The sequence below is a fragment of the Meleagris gallopavo genome, chromosome 12, assembly GCF_905368555.1.
Source record: "Meleagris gallopavo chromosome 12, MGAL_WU_HG_1.1, whole genome shotgun sequence".
In the NCBI taxonomy this organism is placed as follows: Eukaryota; Metazoa; Chordata; class Aves; order Galliformes; family Phasianidae; genus Meleagris; species Meleagris gallopavo.
The window spans coordinates 6821134-6847137 of NC_139415.1; the positions used below are offsets into that span (position 1 = coordinate 6821134).

General features: G+C 38.3%; 1 protein-coding gene across 8 annotated transcripts in view; it reads right to left on the reverse strand.

The window, feature by feature from the left end:
• Nucleotides 1-26004, reverse strand: part of TCF12 (transcription factor 12) — a 153349-nt gene that overhangs the window by 42582 nt on the left and 84763 nt on the right. For all 8 annotated transcript variants that reach the window (XM_085233589.1, XM_085233590.1, XM_010717268.3 and 5 more), the window contains 2 exons: nucleotides 9390-9525; nucleotides 6358-6410 (listed from right to left, as the gene is read on the reverse strand). In XM_085233589.1, coding sequence (XP_085089715.1) covers nucleotides 6358-6410; nucleotides 9390-9525 — 189 coding nt within the window. The remainder of the gene's footprint in view (nucleotides 1-6357; nucleotides 6411-9389; nucleotides 9526-26004) is intronic.

Here is a 26004-nt window from a genome sequence, read left to right on the forward strand (position 1 = left end):
TGTCCAGAGCCACAAAGCAAATACACAGTAAGCATGCGTAATCCACCATCCAAATTCATCTAAAAAATAACAAAACAGCCATCATTCCTCTAGGTTGCTGAAAACTCTTCATCCTACCACAGAGAAGATAACTTTCTAAGTGTCTCAATGGACAAGAGCCACCCTCTGGTCAAACACGTTCCATACTAAGACTGAAGCATCATTATACTTTTAAAACGCCTTTTACTCACAATTTTATTATTTTAAATGGGTGTGTTCAAATACAACAAGTAGCAAAAGCATTCATAATTATTTATATCCAACTGTAAGATGTAAGTCATGAGTTTCCTTGGTGAGAGCTGGTTTCAGTCTTTCTCAAAAATGGTAACTTGATATAACCCCAAACCTGCTACTGATGGGAAAACCCATCCTATTCTTCATTTCTGGCTGGTTTCCCTGGGGGTGGGTTCACTCGCTATCTTTGGAAACGGGGCTCACACAGCTGCTCTACAAGGCTCCCCTCATCCCCACCCTGCACAAAGCTGGAAGTCGTTATCAGTTTCAACCACGTCTGAAGATGGAGCAGAAGTTTCAGAAACGATTAAGCTCTTATCAGTTCCAAGAAAACTGGGACCTGATGCAGAGGAGAGCCCAAGTGACGCTGCACTGCAAGGAGGCGGCAATGGCAGCAGAAAGGCAAGTTCTGAGAAGCTGCTGCTAGCTGAGGTACACACATACACACATCTAAATTCACCTCCAGCAACTTCTCATTTGGAAGACACAGAAAACAAGTAACAAATACTAATTTAATTGATATTACGCCTTATCTATTACTAGCCCATACCAAAGGTACAAGTTTTTTTGAGAGTTTCTTTGTTGCTTTTAGCAAAATACATTCCAGTTACCTACAAGGGTGAGGTAAAAAAACTAAAGTAAACATTTGGTTTTAAATTAAAGTCACAGTTACAAAGCTCCTCTGAGGATTTCTCCACACAATATCGAATTTCAGGATCTTTTAATACAAATATTTTACCAAAGTGGAAAGAATGAGGAAAAGGAGCTATATACTGCATTCCTCAGAACCAAACGCAGGCAATGTATTTGAAGAGGTTTACAAACTTGTTTGGAACACACAGCGGGTAATACCTTAACACCGTTCGAATTCATGGCTTCGCTGGGAAGCCGCTCGCACACGGACCCGCATCCGCGCCGGTCCGCAGCTCACAGCAGCGCCTCACAGCCGCAGCTCACGGCCGGCCCGCAGCGCCCCCCCGCCCTGCTGCCGGCCACGCCGCGCTCTGGAGGCGGAGGCGCGACGGACGGCGCCCCCTGCCGGCCCGCTTTGGAAACGCGCCCCGCCGCAGAGCGGGCGGTCGGGAACGCCGAGCCGCAGCGGGCTCAGAAGGCGGCCCGTCAAAATGCGGGCCGCTAGTTGGCCCCAGCCTCTATTTCCCCGGACTCGCCTCCCTTTCTTTTCTATTTCAGCTTGCTGCTTGGAAAAATTAGGGTTTTTCTGCAAGCGCAGTTGCGCTATCAAACCCTAATGATGCCACTGCCTTTGTGTGGCCCTATGGAAAGGCAGAGTACAAACCATCACCAGCAGCTCTGGATTTTGGCACCATTAAATCCCACAAACACATCTCCCAAACACTGCAGTTGCAGCGATTCCATGCAGCTCTTCCACATAACGACACGAGCTGCAATTCAGGCGTTACTTTCTCAGAAAGCAGTGTTACAGCACTGCACTGGTTCGATTTTTCCACGTGGATACGTGCTCTAATTTACAAGCACCTAACATGCTCATTTTGATGTGTTGTGAAAATACAAAAAATTCTACAAGTAAACCCAAACACAACAGAGGAATATCTGCACACTTACATATACATACACAGAATTTTCACAGGAGGTTTCTCAATAAAGCAACCTTAGATAATGTACCACAGTCCTGTAAACAGGATCTGATTGCAGCCAAAAAATGCTGCTAAGAGAGGGTTACGTAAGTATCAGCACAAACCATCTGAACTCTCACAGCAGGACCTTGCAAAGGCTTGTTTAATGACAGCTAATTGCCTCTGACTTTATGTGCATAGCAAAGAGCGGATGGGATGCAATAATCTGTGATCCGATCAATTTCAAGTCCCTCTCCTAAAAACATTATCCTTTGACTCAGATGGTGAAAGAATAAGCATAAAGCAGAAGAAAGACTGAACCATGAAGAAGCCACACGCTCTGCATTGCGTTATCCATAGGGGTTCGTTTGCTCACTTTTGTTACTGAAAAATGCCTTATAAAACACCGCACAGCATCAGAAGCAGGGGTCAGACTTACTGACGTCTTTGTGGGCATTAAATACTGAAGACAAGAATGACAGCTGAATGTGTCACTCGACTGCACAAGGCAGTTCAGAACACTCCAAACCAACTCTAAATGCTATTTCTTACATTTTGGCACCACAGCATTCTGTGGGAACGAGTCAGTTAAACACAGCACCGTCAGTTCAGCAGTGTATCTACAAAGGCTGCTCCGTGGGTTTTATTCAGATGCACTTTTCAGAAAAGAGCCGAAGACTTGGTAAAAACTACTCTAAGGAGGCTGCTTTACACCAGGCTACCTCAACGCATGCTCAGCTTGTTAGTAATGAAGATAATTCTCTGAAGAAAGTCCACTTGCTATGTGCTGTATTTTTTTCTGTATTATTTCTAATATAATTCTAACATTTAAGATCTCAAAAATTGGGTTTCAGTTAAACAGAGAAGTGAATCATTTCCACCTGTTTCTAAAACCCTCCTTTTAGCTCTGGGTAGGAACAGAAGTAAGAGGAGCACAGAAGGGAGCAAAATCTATTTTTCTTCTGGCATCTTCAGCCACCATTAGTATCTCCATGACACAGCTCTTAAAATACACTTCCTAAGCTCACTCGAGCATGTTAAAAAAAAAAAAAAAGACCGAAGTGTGTGGAAAGTAATTCTATGCACGCAAATGAAGTTTCCTCTCTATACTTGATAAAGAATTCCTGCAGTGTATCAGCACACACGGACTACCTGCATACAATACAGTATAACTGATATAAGGAACCTCTGCAATCAGTACTGATTTTACTGAAAAACATGATAAGCTTAAATTTAGAAAGATCTATCAGAAAATGGAAGAGTGTAGGTTTAGATACAAGGAAGAGATTATTCACTACTGAGGCAGTGAGGCCCTAGCACAGGCTGCCCCATGCCTGAACGTGCTCAAGGCCAGGCTGGATGGGGCTCCGGGCAGCTGATCTGGCGGGTGTATTCCCTGTCCATAGCATGGGATGGTCTTTAAGGTCCATTCCAACCCATTCTGTGATTCTATGATACGACTAAATAGCATGCTTTTGCTCACAGCACATCCACAATTAAATTACTATCCCCTTGTGCCTTTCTAAACAAGCCGTAATGTTCTCTCTACATACTGAGAAGTTCTTTGGAAACACTGGCTCTGTGCTCCTTCAAAGTGACCCACCAATTAGTTACAGTTGGCTCAAGCCACATGATGCTATTGCCGTTTATCGACTTAGTTACTGTAACTCCTACAATAAGAAAAATTCCCAAAATTTGGAATTTCTGAGGACAACTTGCCACTGAACATTTTAAAAAATCTCTTCCTGCAATATAAAGGGCACAAAAATCTCTGATCCCTAGTTAATAGTTTAGTGTAGGTATTTACATGTCAACACAGAAAATGTTTTGGGGGCAATGACTTACTTAGCCAACTTCAGATAGGAGAATTTAAGAATACATTTGCATAGTGTACTTAGTTTTCACAGTCAAAGTTCAAGCTCCAAGCTGCATCCTCAGAAGTAACTCAACAATTCATTATCACTTCTGTGCAACTGTTTTTACTCTAGGCCCTGGCTGGAACCCATGAAGAAAGGCAAGACTCAAAGCAAATAATTGCATAAAATACCACTTGTATCTTGAAGAAATAGAAACAAAGTAGACTTACAGAAATCATAATTTCTTAAAATATTGTTATAGAACAATTACCTAAGCATTACCTAAGAAATTAAATTACTAGAATATCCATTGACATAGTAGCTCCATACCAACACAAAAACATTGGAGAAAAATATCTCTAAGAAAATGAAATTTTTTTAAAATCCAGATTCTTACATTTTTTAAACATTAAATACGAACTGTCTTTCCTGTGACTTTCCATGCCATAATTAAACTTCTCAGCACTACCTACTAGCAAAAACAACTTAATCTCTGCCACAATACACTGGCTTCTTACAAAGGCATGGCTAAAATAAGAACAGACAACAATCACATAATTAGTAACTCAATTTAGATTTCCTATGATCATCAGTTAAATTTAGTTTTGTGTCATCTGCTAAATGAAATATCTCATCGCACTTTTTTTGGCAATCCATCATCTTACGTCAACGTAGTATTCAGCACTGAAAACATTGAAATATTGAGAAACAGGGCCTGAAAAATGCAGCACAGCTATCTTTGATTATTCACAGTAACTGCACTTCACTGCTCAGATTGCTATCGTGTTAATATAAATAAAATCTAATCAGCATTTGGTTGTCTTCATTAAGAAGAAAAATAAAAACATCTGAAAAATACCGCTGCTTAAATTTAATGCCTGGTAAGAGAAATGAGATAAATTTTTCATTTGCTAAAGCGATCTCTTTACCTGGCTAATGCTACTAAATATTAAACATGCAAGTTTTTATTACTTTTTGAGAATTACAGTAATAAATTACAAGGAAACTGCACCACTATGTGTTTTAGCTTCTCTGAAATTTCAAATATATTTCTGTTAATCTAGCAGAAATCATCTGCTAGACTGTAAAGCCACCCTACATAACACACAACTGTTAAAATGTAAATTGCCAAACTATTTTTAGCCGTTGCTGAAGGGTTGGAGCTGGGGGAGGGGAAAAAGAAAAGAAAAAAAGAAAAAAAGAAAAAGAAAAAAAAAAAAAGGAAGAAAAAGAATATTCCTGGCCTCGGGAATAATGATTTGAGGCATTGTGTTCATTTTGTTTATCAAGCAGCTATTCAGCCTCTAGTGGGGCCCAAGTGCTTATGCAAGCAAAAGCTTTTAAGAGTGCCTGCAGCTGCAATCCTGGCTTCCAGGTAGGCTGCAGGTTCAGAGCACAGCTGCCCCAGGCTACCCCCGCTATCGCAGCTCCATCTGCAAGTACGGTTAAAATAGGATTTCGGATCCAGGATTCGGTACGTATCACCGTGAGCCGGGGGAGGGAGAAGGGGAAGAGAGGGAGGAGAGAACCAGGGAGACGCGAGGAGTGGAAGACACCATCCATACTTCAGACTTCATACAAAATAAAAAGACCGGCCTCATTTTGCTCCCGCTGTATTACTGTTGCCTGTGCAGTATGTGCTATTCAGCCTATCCGGCTTTGAGTTATGACTCATCCGAGTGCACCTGCGCCCATGTGTTAAGTACTGCCAAATAAAAGCCCAACACGCATTTACACAACAAAGAGATGTACCCCGCAAGGCAGCGGCGCTTCCCCCTCCCCTCCTGTTTGTTCTGAGCAGGAAGAAAAATAATTCTGTCCTTCACTTCACTGGGGATTTTTCACTTCACGTGGATCTTTAAATGCAGATTCATTTATAAACAAATTTTCTTCCTTTTAAGAATAAAGCATTTTTAATACCGCACAACACCCCTATAGCATTAGATTATCACAGCCATTAATGATTTTTCCACCAAAACCCTTCCAACCTTTTTCATCAAAGCCCTTTATTCTCGAAGGATAAATTTTCAAGCAAAGAGGGATCAACAAACTAGTTGCTTGAAAGCTTTCCTGATGCTAGGCTGAAGTTAGGAAAGGCTTAATGAAGGCTTTAAAATCCACCAGGGCTTCACAATGAACATCTGACTCGGTGATTTATGCATATTAATAACCTCAGTCCTACTGAGGCAAGCTGAGCTGTACATGTCCTCCGAATCTTAATGTCTTCAGCTCCACTGGGATTATTACAAATGTAAATTTCTAAGATTCTCAGCTATTAATCTCTGTCTGTCCTCCTGTTCAGCAACATAATGACTAATTAAACATCAAAAGACCTGTACAGGAGATCTTCTTTGACAGCTCCTGGCCCAGCTCTCCTCCCAAGAGAGGAATTCAAATGACAGGGACAAGTGGGAAGGAGCATATGAGCAAGCTACAAATCACTGCTATGAAATCTAAAAATTACACATCAAATGTGTATTTAGTCCTCAAAAAGCACTCCCAACCACCTAGCATAGCTGTTCATGTCCAGTGGATAGCCTTCCTAATGATAACTTAAGTAATTTGCATGTCAGTTAAACAGAGCCCAGCTTCAGCCCACTCTACTTAATCTAAGTAAAAGAATTGGTACTTACGGAAGAAGGCAAACCAGGGGGCACCTTTCTTACTTTCTTTGTCTGTAGGGGATCTGTACAGAGAAACAACACATTTCAATCTCTACGCTGTAGATGGAGAATAACAACTAGCCACAGTTACTTTCTTTTCACAATGCAATTCTTATTTTTTTAATTCAGGTGCTTTTTAAAAATTATTTTGTACAAATGAAATTTGTCAACAATACAAGAGGTACTTAAATATGTAACATACACACGTTCTTTTCTAATTTAACACTTGATAAATAATTCCATTCTTTCCACAAGGAAAGCAGCTACCCCTGAGAACACCAACACTGCGTGGTATGTTGATGCCACTGCACTCTTGATGAAAAACAAAGTAACATTGTGAGACGTGTAATAAGAAAAGTGGACTGATCATCAACACACATTCTTTCCCTTTCCACATTTCTTAATAAAGACATAAATATAGAAAACTGATATAAATTTCTATAGTATTAAGAATATATTGCGGTTGTAAATATTAGCAAATCCAATGATGTAATTATTTTTCTTAAGCAACAAATATAACTCAAATTTTCATTTAACAGAAAAGTTGGAAATACACCTACTTCCTTCTATCAATAATAATATTCACAAAAGTAGCCAGGGATTTCACTACCTACCTCTACAGTCTGAACCAGTTTAGTCACCTGCTAATAATCTGAATAGTACACATGCAAATTACAAGTTAACAGATGTTCTGAAAATGAATGTTACAATTTCTATAGCTGACCCTCTGAGTCTTCAATTAAAATATAGAATTTCTATTTTTGCTCTCATTCAGAGAAGTATTATTACAATTTTAGCATAAAATATGACAAGATAAGAAATTACTCATTCCCAGGTGTAATAAATGCACAAAATTGCAGGTAAACATACTTGATGGATACATTTACTCTGACCATGCCATATGAGATATCTGAAAGGAAGTGCTTTTTTGCAAGAGGTATTTACACTGCACACAGACTGTGACCTAAAAGGGAACACTGGTTGATATCAATTAAGTTAAAGGAGCAAATTTGAATAGAGTTTGTTGAAAACCCTGGATAGGCCGTAATTCAAATTTGCTTTAAATTCTTAGACAGTCGTTTTATACCCTTTAATCCATTAAAAAAAAAAAAAAATCTAAAACAGCTATTTCACACGTACACTCTCAAGCCACCAGAAAAGATTCAAGATATATTTTTTTCCTGGGATTTTGAAAATACACTTTTATAAATTTGTAACATCCATCTTCTCATATCCCAGGTTCCAGTTGGGCAGATTTAGCCATAACAGAAAGAGGAATATTATGCTGCTACAGTTTGAAAAGATTTATAGCCCTTGAGTTCCCCATTCAACAAGAAATATAAATAGGAGTACTATCCTGAAAACATTACACTTACCTTCATTAGGTTTAATTTAATGATATCTGGAGCTTAAATTCTATACAGTTTGAACAATAATCTAATTAAGCTACATATTCAAGTATATAATAGAAATTTGACAATCTGTATTAGGATTCTCCCTCAGTTATCGTTTCATACACCCCTCCCCAACCTTTCTGCTCATGTTACTGCCTATGTCCAGCACCCAAAGTCGTGCCGTAGCAGCACCCTGCTACCCACGACCACAGCAAGTTACTATTTTATTAATTTTTCACTGAACTGATGGGGGTAAACAATGTGACAATAACACAAACCTTTTCTATGAAAAGAAACCAGCAAACAAAATATTTCACTGAAATTTCCTTAGATTGTTCTACTATAACAGATCTGAAGAGTGTCTGCAGTTGATCTGCATACACTAAGGAGCATGAATACTTCCAAAAATATCTGTAAAGAAAGGCAACCCCAGACTAAATGATGGCTGTCTTGACAGCAGGTTAAATAAGCTGTATGAAAAAGCACCAATATGTAGGTACAGGCAAACTTCCAAAGTCACATTTTTATAACTAAAGGCTTAAAAAAAAAAAAAACAACAATTTGAAGCATGTTTAGGACAATTTTAATGCTCAGGGGTTCGCAGTTTTTAGATAATACTAAAGTTATTTCAAGATTTGATGAAATGTTATTTTGGGTAAAGTATGTTTTAAGTTATATTGTTTCAGAAAGATACAATATAACTGTTTCAGAAAGAAAGACTGAGTTTATGTGCTACAAAGAAGAAGGAGCATTCAAAAAAATACACAGAGCTAGAGCAACCAATGACATAAAATGCTAACATAGAAAATATGGTAGCTTTTAAACTAGAATATCAGGTTACAGGGGTGGGTTTTTTGGGTTTGTTTTTTTTTGTTTTAACTTGCATACTCAGCTATTTGGGATACTCCTGTAGCAGAAATGATAGAACAGCTGGCTCATTCTTGGTTCTCTAATTCAACAGAATGTCCTTAGAGCTATGAAATATTACCAGGAACTATGACTGAGAAGAAAAGTTCTATTTATCAGCAAGTATCTCTACAATGTAAATGCTCTTAAAGTATTATAACTATTTCTAAGCAGGTTCTTTCCTGCCTGTTTTGCAAAGTAGCTTAACTTCAGGATAAACTACTAGTCTCCAATTGCTAACAACTTTAAAGGCATGTTGAACCAATTACAATGAACTATGTATTTCCCTGAATAAAGTTACTTTTAGCATATAAAAGGATAATTGTTTCCCTTTTGTGTCTTTCTCCTACTAAATAATGGTAATGACCTCAAGGTCAGGCATTTCCAGGAGTTAATGATGGCATGGGTTAAGGGCACTCAGCTGGTCATCAACTCCTATCCATCTGTCATTATTGCTTTTGCAATTAAGGGTTGTATTGTAGTTTCTTGTTTGTTTTATAAGCAACACCAATCAGCGTCGAATTCAAACTAGCACCTTAAAGAAAATTTTAATAGTTCTGCTCTCTCTCTTACAGCATTTTGTTGTAATTTAAAGTGCTCAGCATACAGCCATCTCCAGTATACAAGATGACTATTCAAAAAAAATTAAGTCTGTAGAAATGTGTCACAAATGAAAGTTTAAAAACAGCCTGTATTACTCACCAAGAGCTGGCGAGTCATGAAGTGGTCTTCGGCGCTGATTTGTGCCAGAAAATGGGTAGTAGGTTGTTCCAGGTTTCCCCGAGGATGACAGCTGACCTGGACTTCCAAGTCCCATATCTGACCGGAGCAGGCTAGTCTGCAAGATATACAGAGAAGAAAAAATTAAGCTCTGTAACAATTAAGCTGTTAATACATCATGCTAACAAATTATTAAATGCATATAGTATGCTATGTAGGCATTTACTGGGCTTTCAGTGAAGGCCTTTGAGTTCAGACAATATCAGCAAAATTCAGAAAGGAAGAGAAAGTCTGGCTGTAAGCCTCCAAACAACAGAATCACTTCCATAAAGGGTCTGAAAAGAATAATCCACAGTTGAACTGTAAACAAAAATCATAATACCTTATTTAGTTTTCCAAATAACAGCTAATATATTATACATTATAAAGATAATTGAGAAAAACTGCTCAATTTACTGTGTGACATCAGGTTTTAGTACACACTTAGAAATCCAGTAACACTACATTCATAAAAACACATAAGAAATATCCGAAAAAAATCGCACAGGCGAAAGAGATAACAGATTAGATTAACACAGAATATAAAACTTCATCACATTTTAAAAGCTTCTCCATAGTATTCAAACACATTTTGTTTCCTTTTCAACTTCTGTGACGCTGAAGTGAATGCTGGTGATTTATGAGATTATGTTTTTTCATGGGTGCTACCATGCTTAACCTTTAGTCCAACAATCCCCAAACACTGGGTTGAAACCCAAGGAAGTCTTTTGTGAAGGAAACATAAACCAAGCAGTAAAAATGGACTCACTGGAGCTTTACCACTGAATGTTGCATACAGCTTTCCACTTGCACTAACATTCACAGCTAAATCTCTGTACTTTGCTTTTCATACACTCAGAATGTGAGTGCTTTAAGGTCACCACGGAGCAGCAGCCTTCAGATACAAACTATCTGATGTTCATTTCTTCATTCTAGGTCATTATGCAGTCCAGTCCTCATACACAGGAGAAGTAAAACATACGGCTGCTGGTTGGCAGGATAACAATCATGTCTGCCTACATTCAAACTGTGCTAACGTTTCAATCATCGGATGATGCAAGATAAAAACCACTGACTGGATTAACATTTACACCAAAACCAGCCTGAGCTGTCACCTACTTAAGTTTCCTCCTTTTAGCCCCACAGTTCCCAAGTTTTGTTTTCTTTCCTCCTCCACCCCATATGCTCCCAAAGCTGCAGCCAGGCTCTGCAGGCAGCACAGCTGCAGGCCCCACAATGGCAGCAACTGCTCAGCACTGCAGCTCCCCAGGCTGCAGCAGCTCACCATTGCATGCACACACCATTGCTTCTTGTTCTCCTCACCTGCCACATTACAGCCCAAGTAGGAAGCTTGGACAATACTTTGTGAAAAGTGCTTCTTCTAAACCATCACTGTCAAAAAATAAGTACCAAATTTACAGAATTAGTCTTTATCTCAGGACTTAATCAAAAAGTAAGATGACTTCCAGCCCAGGATTACCCAGGACTGAAGGAAAGTTTCCTCACATAGCCCCTGTGGAAGAAGTGCTGTGATAGCTCTCTCATGTAGTAGAAGCAAGGCCTCAGTGACAGACCAGAGATGTTGAGGTTGGGAGGGACCTCTGCATTTTGTATACAGTCCAAGTAAATCCCAAACTGTGCAATCCGTTCTTCAGAAGTCTCCTAGCCTATACTGTGTTTGGTTAAGAGTTTTTATTCCTCTCAAGTACAACAAACAACAACCACAACCAACCAAAAAAAGCCAAACCAACCGACCAAAAAGCACCACCCAGAAACCATAACCCTCTTCCACCATTTCCACCATCAAATGAGGCATCTGTTTAAAATTTCATAATTGTTCCCAAGTCTTCCCAAATAAAATAAAAATAGATGTCATTACTTCATCTTATTGATTTTTCTGCCTGTCTGAACCAATTGAGAAGCAATATTGATTAGGACTGATCCTTTCCTAAGGGCATCTGATAAAGAAAGGAATACAGAAATACCTCTGAGGATAGCAGAAAGGCTTTGTATTACCAGCACTGAGCTTCTCCTGCCTAACTGCCCCCAGTCCCTGTGCAGAGGCGGATTGCTTACACAGAGTTTGCAACATTCTCCATAGAGCACAAACACTCTCAATCCGAACCTCATCTGCCACGTACGAATCCAATTACTAAAGAATAATCAATGACTGGTTATTCTCCTGAACACTGCTGAGTTGGATTGCTCGTATAAATAAAAAGGCAGCATCCTTAAAATTTTGCCTGTTTGGATTTTGTAAGGCTTATTTCCAGCTTTGAAACAAACAGGAACTTACTTAAAACAGTATTCTCCCAAGGGAATGCATGTTCAATAGCTAATCTAAGAAAAACAAACCACACCCTAAAAAGACTTATTACAATTGACTAAGAATATAACAATCCCCATTCCAAAGATACTGGAAGAGAGAAAAGAGGTAAACACGCTGCTTTACTTTTCAAGATAATCTCTTTCAGAAAAAGCCAAACTGTTTCGATAACCTCAAGGCAAATGGCATCACCTCAGCCCAAAAATAAAGGCACATTTTAAAAAACAAAACTAAACAAGTGCCAAGGGCTGCTATTTAGACAAAAATTGTACAGGGGTGACTCTCCTGAAAGTTATTTTCAGAAAAATGAAATGCAAGGAAGTCATGTACTCAACTGGTGAAATGGTGAGGTGGAAGGAAGAGAATCGGACCTACATAGGAAGGAAGAGAAGCAGTGAGGCAGTATCTCTATATCTTGAAGCACCTTTGCCACAGACAACAAGCAAGTTTGTATTGCAGCTGCATTTATCTCCAAGCAAAGCTAGTTTCCTCTCAAACTAAAAAATTAATCAACCATATGCTTGCATCAAAATGGTATGCCTGAGAGTTTAAAAAAAAAGAGCTCCTCACTCAACACATTTTAAATGGTTTTAAAACTGATTCCTTCAAAGATTTTGAGAATACAAATAAGAAACAGTTTGACTAGTTTGGAAGTTTTCTTTTACACAGTCTAACTGTTCCAGCCTCTAGAATCCCAGTGACACAACTTGATGCCAAAATACCACTTTGCCTTCAATGAACTCTAGGAACACTGGCCAGCAGAGTCCTAATATGTTGGTAAACAACTCTCTGATTTTCTTGCTTTGATAGTAAAAAATTTCGACAAGTAAGAACCTACAGATGTCCTTATACAATACTCCTTGAGGGTCTCAAGCGTTTGGGTTATATGCAGATAGGAAAGCCAAGCTATGCTGAAATATATATGAACATTTATTCGTTTATTTTAAACAAATACTATCCATATGTTATCTTATTGCATATTAAGTTTTACCGTTTCAAAAATCTATTATATACAGTTGCCTTTGTGATTCATTCCAGGAATCAGCATTTTTAGTGGTTCAAATCTTGCTTATGTTTACTTTTAAAATGCAAATCTATTAGCAAATACTTTAAGAACTAAGATTCCTGGAGCAGACAAAGCCAAATTATGAAACAGTATGATTCAAATACAACTACGTGCCTTCACATTATTCATTCTTTTCTATCAAAAGAATAACATGGTTGAGAATAAAAGTAATAGCCCCTTATATGCAACCAATTACGACAGGGCTATTGTATTGGCATAAAAATGCATTCTGTTCTGGAAATGAGAGTTCACAGAATCATAGAATAACCCAAGCTGGGAGGGGCTCGCAAGGATCATCAAGTCCCGGCCCCACACAGGACCACCCGAAAAATCAAACCCTATGTCTGAGAGCAGTGTCCAAATGCTCACTGAACGCTGGCAGCTCGGGGCTGTGCCCTCTGCCCCAGGCAGTCTGTTCCATACCCACCACCCTCTGCTGAGCCTTTCCTTACTTCCCAGCCTAGTTCTCCCAACACAGTTCCATGCTGTCACCTCAGGCCGTCTCACTCGCCGCACATCAGAGCTCAGCTCTGCCTTCTGCTCCCTGTGAGGAGCTGCAGCTGCCATAGGCCTCCCCTCAGTCTCCTCTGCTCTAAGCCGAGCAAACCCAGGGACCTTGGCTACTCCTCACACCTCAGGTCCTTTACCGTCCCTGATGGCCTCCTTTGGAAACAACGTAATAGTTTAACATCCTTACGCTGTGTCATCCCAACTGGCACACAGTGCGCAAGGTGAGGCTGTGCTAGCAGTGGGGCAATTGCCCCAGGCACCCAGGTGTAGCACCAGGCTTGGCGCACCCCTGCCCTGCTGCCAGCCATGCCCTTTTGGCTCACACTGCACACTGATGACCAACGTGCAACTTTCCACAGGGCAGAACCCCCAGATACCTTTCCACAGGAAAGAGTTACAACTCCCCTCTCACTTGCACTCTCAATAAGCCAGTCAACTAGTTTTATTTTTCCTAGCTTTTGGAATTGGCTTCTTTTTCCAAGTTTATGCATTCGGTCCCAGTAGTGAGGCTCCTACTAACGGGGGCCAAACAATCAAAGCACTTAAGTGTTTATAAAACAATTGAGGCTTAGATACATCGTTTCACTACAGCAAAATAATTCAACAATACTCATCTCAATCAAATCCTCATTTCCTGACTAGCAGGCAGAAGGCAGCTGCACAAATTCCATGAAAGACAGAAACTAGGACATACTTGGAGACAAACTCACTCAGCATTTCTCAGAATTATGCAGAACAGGCAGCAGAGGTGCAGCTCCTGCATTACTGTAAGCCTGAAATACTGCAGTAGCAGAGCAGAAACATTTTGTTGCTTTGATTGAAAAAGATGATGGATGAAGACTTCAAGTATGTATAAAGTGTGTCCTGATACTTTGTATGTCTTGCCTTATGAATACATCTGACAACATGCACACGCTAGTTTAAATGAATATAGCAAAACAGAGGAGTCAAACTCTGCTAAACTTGCAAGGTCCCCCAGTTAAATTGTGCATCTTGTTACTGCAACTTCAAAGGAAAAGATAGCACAAAATTAAACATGGACAAATACTTGCTCTGTGAGATATTAGTGCAGTACAGAGGACTAGGATGCAAATAACCATTCACCTGAGTTCAACAGAATCCAGTTTAAGACAAAAACACAATAAATACAGAAAATGTTCAATTTCACTTCACTGAAGTCCACAAACTTCAGCCCCTCTAATGAACATGCACTCCAAGATAGGAGCTGAGTTTGGAAAAAATAACCAACACTGACATATAACGTAAATTCATTTCAAATTTAAATTCCAGAGATATGTTTGCAATTATGAGTATGTCGTTAAAGAATCTCATCCTCAGAATACCATCAAATCGTAATGTGAAATAGCGTTACCAGTCTGAGAACAAAGGGACCTTGAATGAGTAATCAATAGCAACTGGCAGAAAATGAGGCATTAATTATGATCCTCTCTAGCGTTTTGTCTCAAATGAGGTTTCATTAAATATATTGTGCTAACCTGTACGTCTTCAAGCCATTACCAATAGATTTGATCCATTTTTGGTCTGTTTCAGGAGTAGAAACAAATCAGAATTAAAAAAGAAACTACAACAAAACGACTGAAGCGTTACATGATAACTTAAGTATTTTTTCTTGATCAATTTAAAGGAAATCAGGGGTTGTTAATAAAACACCTCAGGAGAGGGTCCTCTAACAACACACTGATAATTGCAAACATACTCCTCATTTTAAAAAAGATACTTAGATCTTATAATCTCGATGTAGTCTCTTGAAAATTTAATTATCATCTCCTATACCTAAAGTATCATGCAGGTTTGAGAAGATAATGACAGTCATCCATCAACTGCATCCTGCCAGTGTAATCAGGCTAATCTAGCTCACCGGAGTAAAAAACAGCTACCTAGGGTACTAAACACTGAAGTGATGCAACATCATAAACAAAACAACAGACATTTAGTTCTACTGTCTCCCTAATTAACATTAACTCTGAAAAATACCAAGGTATCAATATATTGCTTATTCCATGCATATGCGCTGCTACAGATAATTCTGTTCATGTGAATGCAGTATTACTGAGATGGAGCACAGGAACAGAGAACAGTGAAGAAAACACCACAGGAAGAAGTTTATGCACAATTCCAAACACATTTTTTAAGCAGTGGGAGCAGTAAAGATTAAATGTGAAGGGAAAGAAACATTCTGCATTTCCTCTGCATCTAAACAACTTTAAAGCATCCAACTGTTTGAAATAAATACCTTCCTTCTCTTATGTGACAGTGATTTCCCTACACCGATATCACATACTCGCAAGACTACAAATTCTGTCTTCCATTTCTAAAAGCAGCACGCTGATGATGTCAGTGTCCAGTCCCTGAGGTTATGCTGGCTCAGCTTGTCGTTACTCATTCCCCCAGGCAAGGTGTTTTTGCATTGCTCACTGCATTCTAGCAAGGCGTTACTAAGCACTGCGATTACAGGTCAGGCTCCTTCCCTTTGCATCTCTCCGCTACATTACGAAAACAATAATTTGAATGTCTTCCTTACTGCGACAATACAAAAGCAGGAGGTTTGGGGAGAACTGCAAAATGTCAGAAATGCAGCAGCTGAGGGTTTATTCTTTTTTTTTTTTTTCTTGTACAAGCCTTCTCACTTCTCTGTGTTTACAATACACAAGCGTGATAAATCAATAATATAAAAGGCCTTCTGCTGAGTCTTACTTACAGAAGAAGGCTATAAAGGATATATAAGGTTCAAACTATCCTTGCACCTGCTTCTCTCTCTCCCTCTGCATTTTCAGCAAAATAATTTTAAAAGATTTCACATGATCTGTAGAATGCTTCATTTACATGATGAGAAAGCTGTGTATCCCCTCTCCTACACAGCCAAGCACCAAGTCAGACAATGTTTAAAATAATGAGGGTTCAAAAAAATATAGCAACCAGATAACTATTGGGACTTAACTCGCAAAACACGTATGTTTTCATACATGATCAAGTGAAAGGTAATCCCAACACAAGGCCAGTAAATGGACTGACAAGCCCAGTGACCACTTATCTTCAGATAAAATAGTACCATCCCAACTACTCCCAGTGAATGTTGTTATCCTTCTCCTCTTCAGAATCCTGCGGCATTAGGGGCACTATCATCTTGAAAAGCACTCTGCTACACATTCAAAACTAATACAAGATGGATGGCTTAGTTCCATGGAAGAGGAGTCAAAATGGAAATTCAGCTTATTTCTTTCCATTCACTGAAAATCTGCTCAAGCCCCACTCCTTGCCCATCCCAGGCAGTAACTGCTAAACAACAGGCTGCCTATGCTACTCTTAACTCTGCCTTCCCAGTTCCAGTTGTGATCTTGAAAGCAATAACCTCTGCAGGTGCAAAATCTGGGGTGGAACACTCTCTGAAGAAAGGGAAAGAAAATGGCAGCTCAACCTGTTAGAGTAGTCAGAGACAGAAAGAATAAACATTGCAAGAAAATCCCAAAGGCAATCCACCCCATTAAATCCAGGTACAGTTAAGAGAAGAGAACTGAGCTAATTTTTCCCTTATTCTCCAGTAATACTGTAAATATGTCACCGAAATGCACCCAACTCTGAGGCAGGAGGAACTACATTCAGCAAACAAATTAATAAATAAATATTATATAAATTAATAAATAAACTTGAAATTCTGCATTCCATGGTGTAAAATGCTTCTTACTTCCCTATACAGCAAGGTTTAAAATATATCTACTGACTTATAGGACATTCGTAACCTTAAACATAATCAAACAATCAAAAATTAAAAGGAGGCAAGAAAATTTGCTAATTCTAAATAGCGTGAGAAAAAGACAGGCAAGCACAAACAGGCAAGTCTGCTTCTTGTAGACAGTTAAAATGATTTCTCCCAAAGCTGCTTCTCCTTTATAAATAGCATCCCTCAACCCTGCTAACTAATTCCCAACACCTGCTACCCACTTTGTTCAAGGGGATGTCTTCCCTGATTAACTTCAGGTGGACACCTCTAGCTCTGGAAAAAGAAATTGAATTTATGCTCAGTACTTTTTTTAAAAAAAACTTTCTAAGAAGGTTCTGCCTGCAAGCAGCTCCCTATTTGCTGAGAGACAGATTTTCCCAGTAGCACAAGTAATAATTTGGTTCTAATTAATCATAATCAAGAGAAAGTAACTTGATTTTACTTGAGAAGTAAAACGAAGCAAAATAGAACTCATGTTCGGATATCCCATCTGCCTTTAAAATGTATCTCTCTCAGCACCTCTTCCTTTTAAGAAAGTATCAGCTACAGCATCCACGGTTGCTACTTCAGTTAACACTGTGTCTGCTTCCTTTAGAAGATGCATTTCTAACAGGCCCATAGCTCAGATGGGAAAATCTGCTTTGAGAGATTCTCGATGTCAAAGGTGTCAGAGGAGATTAAAAAGGAAGTTTACAAAATAAAATCAGTTTGTTGGCTTTTAAGTTATTTGGTACTAACTCTCCTCCCCCCTCCCATACTTAAATATGTACATATATATATATATTTCCGTAACTCAGTACTGGATATAAATAGGCATTAAGGCATCTCTATAGCTCCTTAAATGAGACAGGAAGAACCCACTTGTAGCCTTTTCTAAGGCCACACAGATAAGAAAGGCCCAGAACACCATGTACTTTTCTGCCTCACTCGAAAAATCCATCTAAAACATCGAGGAGGAAAAGCTTTCTTGTTTAATAGACACTTCAGTTTTAAAAAAGAGAATGCATTTTGTTTCCACAGCTGATGCAATCTGACAGCTTTCATTAGCACTACAGTAAATTCTAATACATCTTCTTTATTTCATTACAAAATGGGAACTCCTCTGTGGCACATGTGTTTTTTTATAATTAGATTTACAGCCTACATTTTTTTTCCTTATTATAGATATAATATTATATTTCCTTATACATTGAAATGTATATTCTACATTTTTAGATCTAAAACAACTACTAACTTATTCTACTACCAGCCATTTAATAATTAGGAAGTTTAAAAAAAAAAAAAAGCCCAATGGGATTTGAAACATCCCAGCTATATGCCTAACAGACCCAACCTCTAGTGTTCCTTGTGCTGCATCCTCTTGTCAGCCACTTAGGTGTGGTCTAAAGGTGCCTATTCTCACTCTTAGTATAACTATTTGAATTTTTGTATTAATCTGAAGCCTTTAATTAGTTCCATTTGTTTGCACCACAACACCACAGGAGCAGACGGCACAGCCTCAGTCAGAGTAACTGTCTGATCATTTCTCCCAAGGAAGCCGAGAAGGGTCAGAGGCATTAGAGATGAGCAATTAAAAAGTTTCGGGTACGAACAGAATTCCCACAGAAAGAAATGAGAACTCCTGAAACTTTATGAACCTGCACAAGAGAAAAGTGCATTTCTCAAGTCTGCACATCAGGCTATCAGGAAGAAACTAAGAACTGATCATTAGAGTGATGAAGAAACATCTGATGCATTTGTTCTCAATAGCTGTCCAACATCTAGGGCCTGTTGTGCCTCGACATACATGGGCTGCTCCAAAAGTAACACCTCCTGTTTTATTACATGGGCACATGACATCAGAGGCAGATGGTGGTGGTATGGCAGCAGAGGCTGAACCTTCCCACCAGTATTCCATTACATGCTGCTGCTGTTTGACAGATGGCAGCAGAGGGGCAGTCTGACAGAATGGTGTCTGACATGGAAGTGCACACGAAGCAAAGGTGTAGAACTGAATTCCTTCATGTGGAAAAAACTGCAGCTGCTGACATTCATCGATGCTTGCTGAACGTTTATGGAGCCCAAGCAGTGGATGTTAGCACAATAAAGTGGTAAGTGGTGCGTTTTAGTGGGTCACCTCTGCTGGTACAAATTGTTATAAGTGCAACACATACGCTGTTGTTCATTGCTGACAAAAATACACAGCTAGTGGTGGTGACTCCACTGAGTCACCAGATGAGAAAGAGTGTTTTGTAGCTGAGAATTTGGTCTATCAAACAGTGTTACTGTGCTCTTTGTATATGTTGTAATTTCCATGGAAATAAATAGGAAGCATTACTTTCAGAGAGACCTATACATAAAGCCATGGTGAAGCATGTTAGTGACATGATGCAACAGCCCTTGTATTAGAGTAATGAATCATTAGAAAACTGGCTAAGCGTTCCAGGAGCACCTGCAAAGACAGATATCCATGCTGCTGTTGGAGGGCTACACTTGCAAATGGAGAAATCTGTTTGGAAACTTTCATATACATGTCAAGAACAGCCACATTTTAAGCTGTGATTTGTTAAAAACAGCCTTTCCTTCCTTGACTCACATTTTAAGTAAAATCTCAGCTGCCACATACCAGCAAAGCAATATTCTACTCCAGTACTCACAATCACTCATTTTCTCACCTTCAACTTTTTTGTTCTTAAAAAGCATGCATTCTGAATTATAGTTTTCATACTGTTTGATTTTCCACTTCTGTCAGTAAATCTCATTTTTGCTTTGCATGTATTTTCATACATACGTATCTCCTAATGTACTCATGTCTGCATGCTTCTTCTTCCATCCTACTTGATGCTTTACTTTAAAAAAAAAAACCCACAGTTAAATCTTCTGCATTCTACTTTACACATCTTACGGTTATGTAATTTAAACATATAAAAATACTTTTTGAGTTTGTGCTATTCAGAATTCTATTCCTTTTTCTTTATGCAGCAAGCTAGTAACTATACCCTACGCTGGATACCTGCTTTCATTCTGCCTCGCTGATTTACCAGGAACACAAAGTCTGCCATTTTTGCCTACGCACATTATGAGCAAGCTTCTGTGTTTCCTCTAGACAACTCAAATTTGTCATCAGAATAGCCAGGCAGCAAGCAGCAATGCTTCAAGTTTTTCAGTATGTGCCTTATTTTCAGTTGCAGTTGACATTATACAGTCTCCAGATTGTGATTCATATACCTTGTTCTGCTTGTTCTGCTAATGGTACCGCGTTAACTAGATTTTTTTAAAAAGAAACAACACTATTTACTTTATCTAGGGATTTAGAATGAAATATTTACATACCAAAGGCAATCGCAGCAAATGGGGAAAAAATGTGAGAACACACATTATCTGATTGTATTTTATTCTTTACATTTTCACAATTTTATCTTGGTCAAAATTGCTCTCTGTATTAATTTTTGATAGACAGTAATTTCACTTTCAAGAGTTGCTCTACTTTTATAACGCTTCCCTGTGTGAGATATTGGGAGTGCCCTGTGAAATACTAATTTCTGCAGGATTGTAGTGAGTAAGGACTGCTCTTTAGGTTTCCATTCCATCAAATGACTTTAAAGTCTTTTCTGAATTTGAAAGAGGCTAAATTAGCCTCTGACTATGCAAATTCCAGAAACATGCACTTGCAAACATCTCTTTTGCCGAAGTCATCTGTTAAATTGTTCAAAAAATAGGTGCTAAGGACATTGCTTGGTTTACTTCCAAGTTCTTGCAGCGCATCTGGTAAGACACACTTCTAAATACACAAAGAACCTTTTTCTCTTTTTTCCCAGCGTGTGAAGGATGTTAAGGACCATCAACTTATAATCATGAAAAACTGAGTTTGTTCTTTAACACATGGCTAAATCTTGCAGAAAAGATGCAACCTTTAAAGTCTCACATTCAGTTGTGAAAGTTATAATTAAACAAACAAACACAAAGGTCATGGTTTTTCAAAACCAAACAAAACAGTATGAATTCCCATTGCTCAATATCTATACTACATTAAATTCTGCAGTACTTTTTCAGCACAAATGAGTCAGGCATACATAGATCTAGCTCTGAGCAGTACATAAATGACAAAACACTCAATGTTGAATCAGAACAAAGATGGCAGATGGGTGCGTTCATTCCAACTTAGATTCAAAGAGAAATCAGCTATTTATTTCTCCGAGGTACTGTTCAAGTAACAGCATATATTTAAAGTAATTTATGAAACACTAAACATGCCACTAAATCTGTCTTAACATTCAACTGAAGCTTGTATTTTGTTCCTGATAAACAAGAAATTGGGAAATCCTGAGAAGCTATCTGAATTTATGTCTTAATATGTTTACTTGAACTATATTCCCATAAGGAACACTAAGTATGGTGCTAATGTGCATAAAATGTTACTGTCATACTGCAAAATTCAGGCTAATTTAATAATGCTTGATGTGCCTTACATCATGTTCCAATGATGTAATAATGTGCTGCTAAATGAGTCACCTCACATTAACTTCACAGCAATAGCAGAGCTGACAGCTACTGAGGAAAGCAGAGTAGCAATATTACTGGTAACAATGATGGACCATCTTTCTACAGGATTTTTTTTTTTTTTTGCCCATTCAAAATACAAAGATTTTGGAGAATTACTGCCAACAGATGTGAAATGTATATATTAACAGCAGCCAGAATTGAGTTAGAAAAAAATAATCTACCAGTAGTGAATGAAATGAAATATGAAGCATAAACGCTTCATATACACTTCACTTAGTACTATATATTTCACATTGCATGAAATAGATGTGTACATTTCACACACTGCATAGTGGTATACATTTCATACAGTATATGTTCATAATTTTACACCATAAGTGAAATGCATTTAGCCAAATATACTTCACAGTTCTTTCCAACAATCACGTATTTTGCATACTTATTCTTAATTAAGCTTTTTTCTAAATGGGTTTTTGTAACACTTGAAATTCCTCATCACCATACAGAGCACACAGATTAGGGAGTTAAAAAATGAAGTTAAGATAAATCTGCCCATAAAAAGGTTATATTTTAAACAAAATCTAACAAATGCTGGCTCTTGAGTTCTCTGCTAACATCCACTGTCTTTAGCAATCACTTCTTCCTCACAATGGATACAACGCAGATTTGAAATCACTACGAAGGGATTACAAATGTTTTATTTCCATCTATCAAGAAATCCATACTGTCTGCTTTTTATGCACAATGTCATGAATAATTTTCTATCTTCAGCTTAGTGATGCTGACCCCCTTACGGCTCCAATGCACTCAGTGGAGAAACTAAGGAAACAAGGACAGCTACAGCTGCTGAAGACACAGCATAGCTGTTATAAAAGAGCAGTTTGGAGCACACAACCACTGTACTAATTCAGGCTTCACAGGCAGATCATCAGCAACCAAACGTGTCCGAGACTGGATGTTTGTTATGAAAAAGGCAAACACAAGATGGCCAACATTAACAGCATGGTCATGAAGACATAAGAAATGGCAAGGCTTTAGATGGGGTACTCCATCTAGTTTAGAACACTGAAATTTCACTGGGATGCAAACCTACCGAAGAACATTCAAAACAGAGCATAAGCTTTTCTAGCAGCATTTCAGTGTGAGACACTGTTATGTATCCTCTATTAAAATGAAATAAAGAGATCTGGTGCAAAACCAACTCCATTTATGTTATGCTATTAGATTTTCAAAGGGCTCCTCTATCATCTTAATCTCAGTTTACAGCCTCTGCAGACTCGACTGTGTGAGGATCTGGGACAACGCAGTCGATTCTTTATTTGGATTGTCAGAATGACATTTTGGGATTGCTTTTGACCTTCATCCTTATGATCACTTTCCTACACTGTAAGCAAGAATAAGAGCTGCATACTCGGTACTGCCAGGGATTTATGGTCATAGAATCATAGAAAGCCCTGGGTTGAAAAGGACCACAATGACCATCTGGTTTCAACCCCCTGCTATGTGCAGGGTCACCAACCACCAGACCAGGCTGCCAGAGCCACATCCAGCCTGGCCCTGAATGCCTCCAGGGATGGGGCATCCACAACGATGAATGGATATTGTGGCATACATAAATACACACACATACATATAAAGAAAAATAAAGAAGCAAGAAATCCTAAATCCAAGTTAGCAAATGATTTCAAACACTGTCAGATTTAACTGGTAACAACAAAGTAAAATGTAATTTTAAATTGAATTAACATCTAATTGAAAGTTAATTCTATCGACATTTTTAATTATCCTAACTATAAAAAATAGAAAGATTTACCCACAATAACTTTTTCCCCATATACTAAAGAATAAAATGTGGGATAAGTAGTAGAAAGCACATCAAAGGAATACATACAAGTAAAAGGCACGTTAAGATTTTGGCACTGAAATAGCTACGTGTAAAAAACAATATTAAATGGTGATAGATATAAGTAGCTAAGAGATATAAAAGCACTTTGCTCAGTGAGAAGCCAAACAACAGAAATTACTCATTACCACAATGCATAAGAGAATTTTATGCAAAGTTAACAAACCTGCTTTGTAATACAGAACATTAACTTAATGAAGGAGTAATGTGGAAATTAGTTTGCTTCCAAACTAATGTCAAGTTTAAATTATTATATTTAAGTATAGTACATAAGAAGTTATTTGAACAACTCTAATTACATTAATACGGTATTTCACTGTCTAGACTGGCAACAATGTCAAGTCCCAAACTTGAATCTGAAGTATACTGCTTTTTCTGATAATTTTGTTGAAAGCTCACCCATACAGTTGCAAATGGGTCTTTCTTTGTCACACGTGTTGTAGAAAAGTAGTAAAAGCTATGAGAATGATACTTAATAAAAGAAGAAGCCACATGGTGCTGCCCATTCAAGCTTCCCAAGGCACTCTTCAACCAACTCAAAAAAAGGGAAATGTCCATTTACTCTTGAGAAGAATCATGTTCCTAAACATAATACTTGATGATTTGGAGTCATAAAAATAATTTTCTCTAAATTTAAAAGCACATGAAAACCACAAAACAAGATGTTATAATATTAGATAATCTAATTATGAAAACTTGAAAGCCCAACAACGTTGTATTCCTTAAAAGATGTACACAATCTCCAGTATAAGAGTTTCCTAGTGAACTACAGTCAGTTATAGTTAGTATTTATTGATAAATGAAAAGTCTTCCAACATATTTCAGTCAGAACTACGCTATAGTATCAGTAAGAAAGCTAACTGCATACTGAAAAGCCACTCCTTGCCAAAAAGAAGTGGCAGCATGGAAGGTAAGAGTTGGAAAGCAACACATAAAAATGCTAATCAAAAGAACAACTGATCCCTGCTGGACAGTACGTAAGCTCTACCACTCCAGTACATTCTGCACATACAGATCTCGGATCTCATGGTTGAGCAGAGATTCTCTTTTCTATGTTTAAGACATGATATTTTTCACTCTTTGCAAGCTGGAATACATTTGTTACAGCTTCTCACATGTCAGGGGCTAGATTCAAGACAGCAAATAAAGTAGCTGAAGGACGACTATTACTGTCACTTGCTGTATATGAGAGTCTGCTTCCATCTTAAAATTTAATTAAAAGGAATTTAGGCAAAGATATCACAACTGAAGGAGCAATGAAAGAGCAGTGGCACCCCTAGCACCAAGTGCAAGACCATCTTCCTCTTGTCTCTTCATAAAGTGCTGTAAAAGAACCAGTGTCTAACTTGTCAAGGCAGAACTGACTGCAATCCTCCACTACGTCAAAATAATTTAGGAAGAAAACAACATCTGCATAATTCTATTGCCAACAGTGCCCAAATCAGTTAAATTCATGATGACAGCAGAGTCTAAAATACATTCATCTTTCCTTTTTCTTGTCTGTCTGGGACAATGAGTCTGGTAGATTTTTCATACCTCAGTCTACTTATGCACAGAAATCTCATCAGGTGAAATTTAAAACCAAAATCACAACAAACAAAAACAAAACAAGGCAAGGCTGAGATTTTCAAACTACTGACTCCAAACACTGATTTCTAGATGTGCTGTCCAAGCTGCCTGCAAATAATTTCAAGTGCTGACATCTTCCTTGTGATCCTAATTGTTCGAGTATAACATCATTACATTCCAGCAAGCATCATACTTGGAAACAGACAGCAGTGTAGTAGCATGGTTTCCTGATTCTCCTTGTCTACTCCTCACAGGTCCGTGCAACTGAAATAGGAATTCTTTCTATTACTTTTTATTTCTATATACGAACATGTATGAAGCACTACATTAGTAGATTTAACATTCACAGAATGAGCTTTTATCAAAAATTCATAAATAGAAGTAACGCAAGCTAAAATTAAAATGACCAATTATTCAAAAACAGTCATCCTAGAGACATTTACTTTCTTCTTCCAAAGACAGGTGAAGAAATGAATGCCAAAAAAAACCAAACAATCCTCCACAAACCCATTAATGTGAAAAAGGACACACCCAACAACATACTCATACCCTACAGAAAAGCCTTTTCCCTTACGCAACTAATCCGTTGTCCCCCCTGGCAAAATAGTAGTCTTTGTAACATGTCTCTGGTTATAACCAAAAAGAGTTTATAAGATCCTCTGTCAAAGAACCCACCAAGAAAGACAGGCTCTTGTTACATATTTCTATCAGAGATCACCTTTGGAAGCATCTCCAGAACTTCTCAGATTTGCAAACATATGTATATTAAATTAAGACTCATTCTTGTACCTAACTTATGAACAATGCCTTGCTTCAACAAGAAAGACCTGTTGAATTAATCTAAGTAGCACATTATTGGATTTCAGTTGTAACAAGACAGAATGGCAGTTCATTGCTTTGAGATGCATTATCTGCAACATCCTTCTTCTAATACTATCACACCTCCACGAGATTCTGACACTA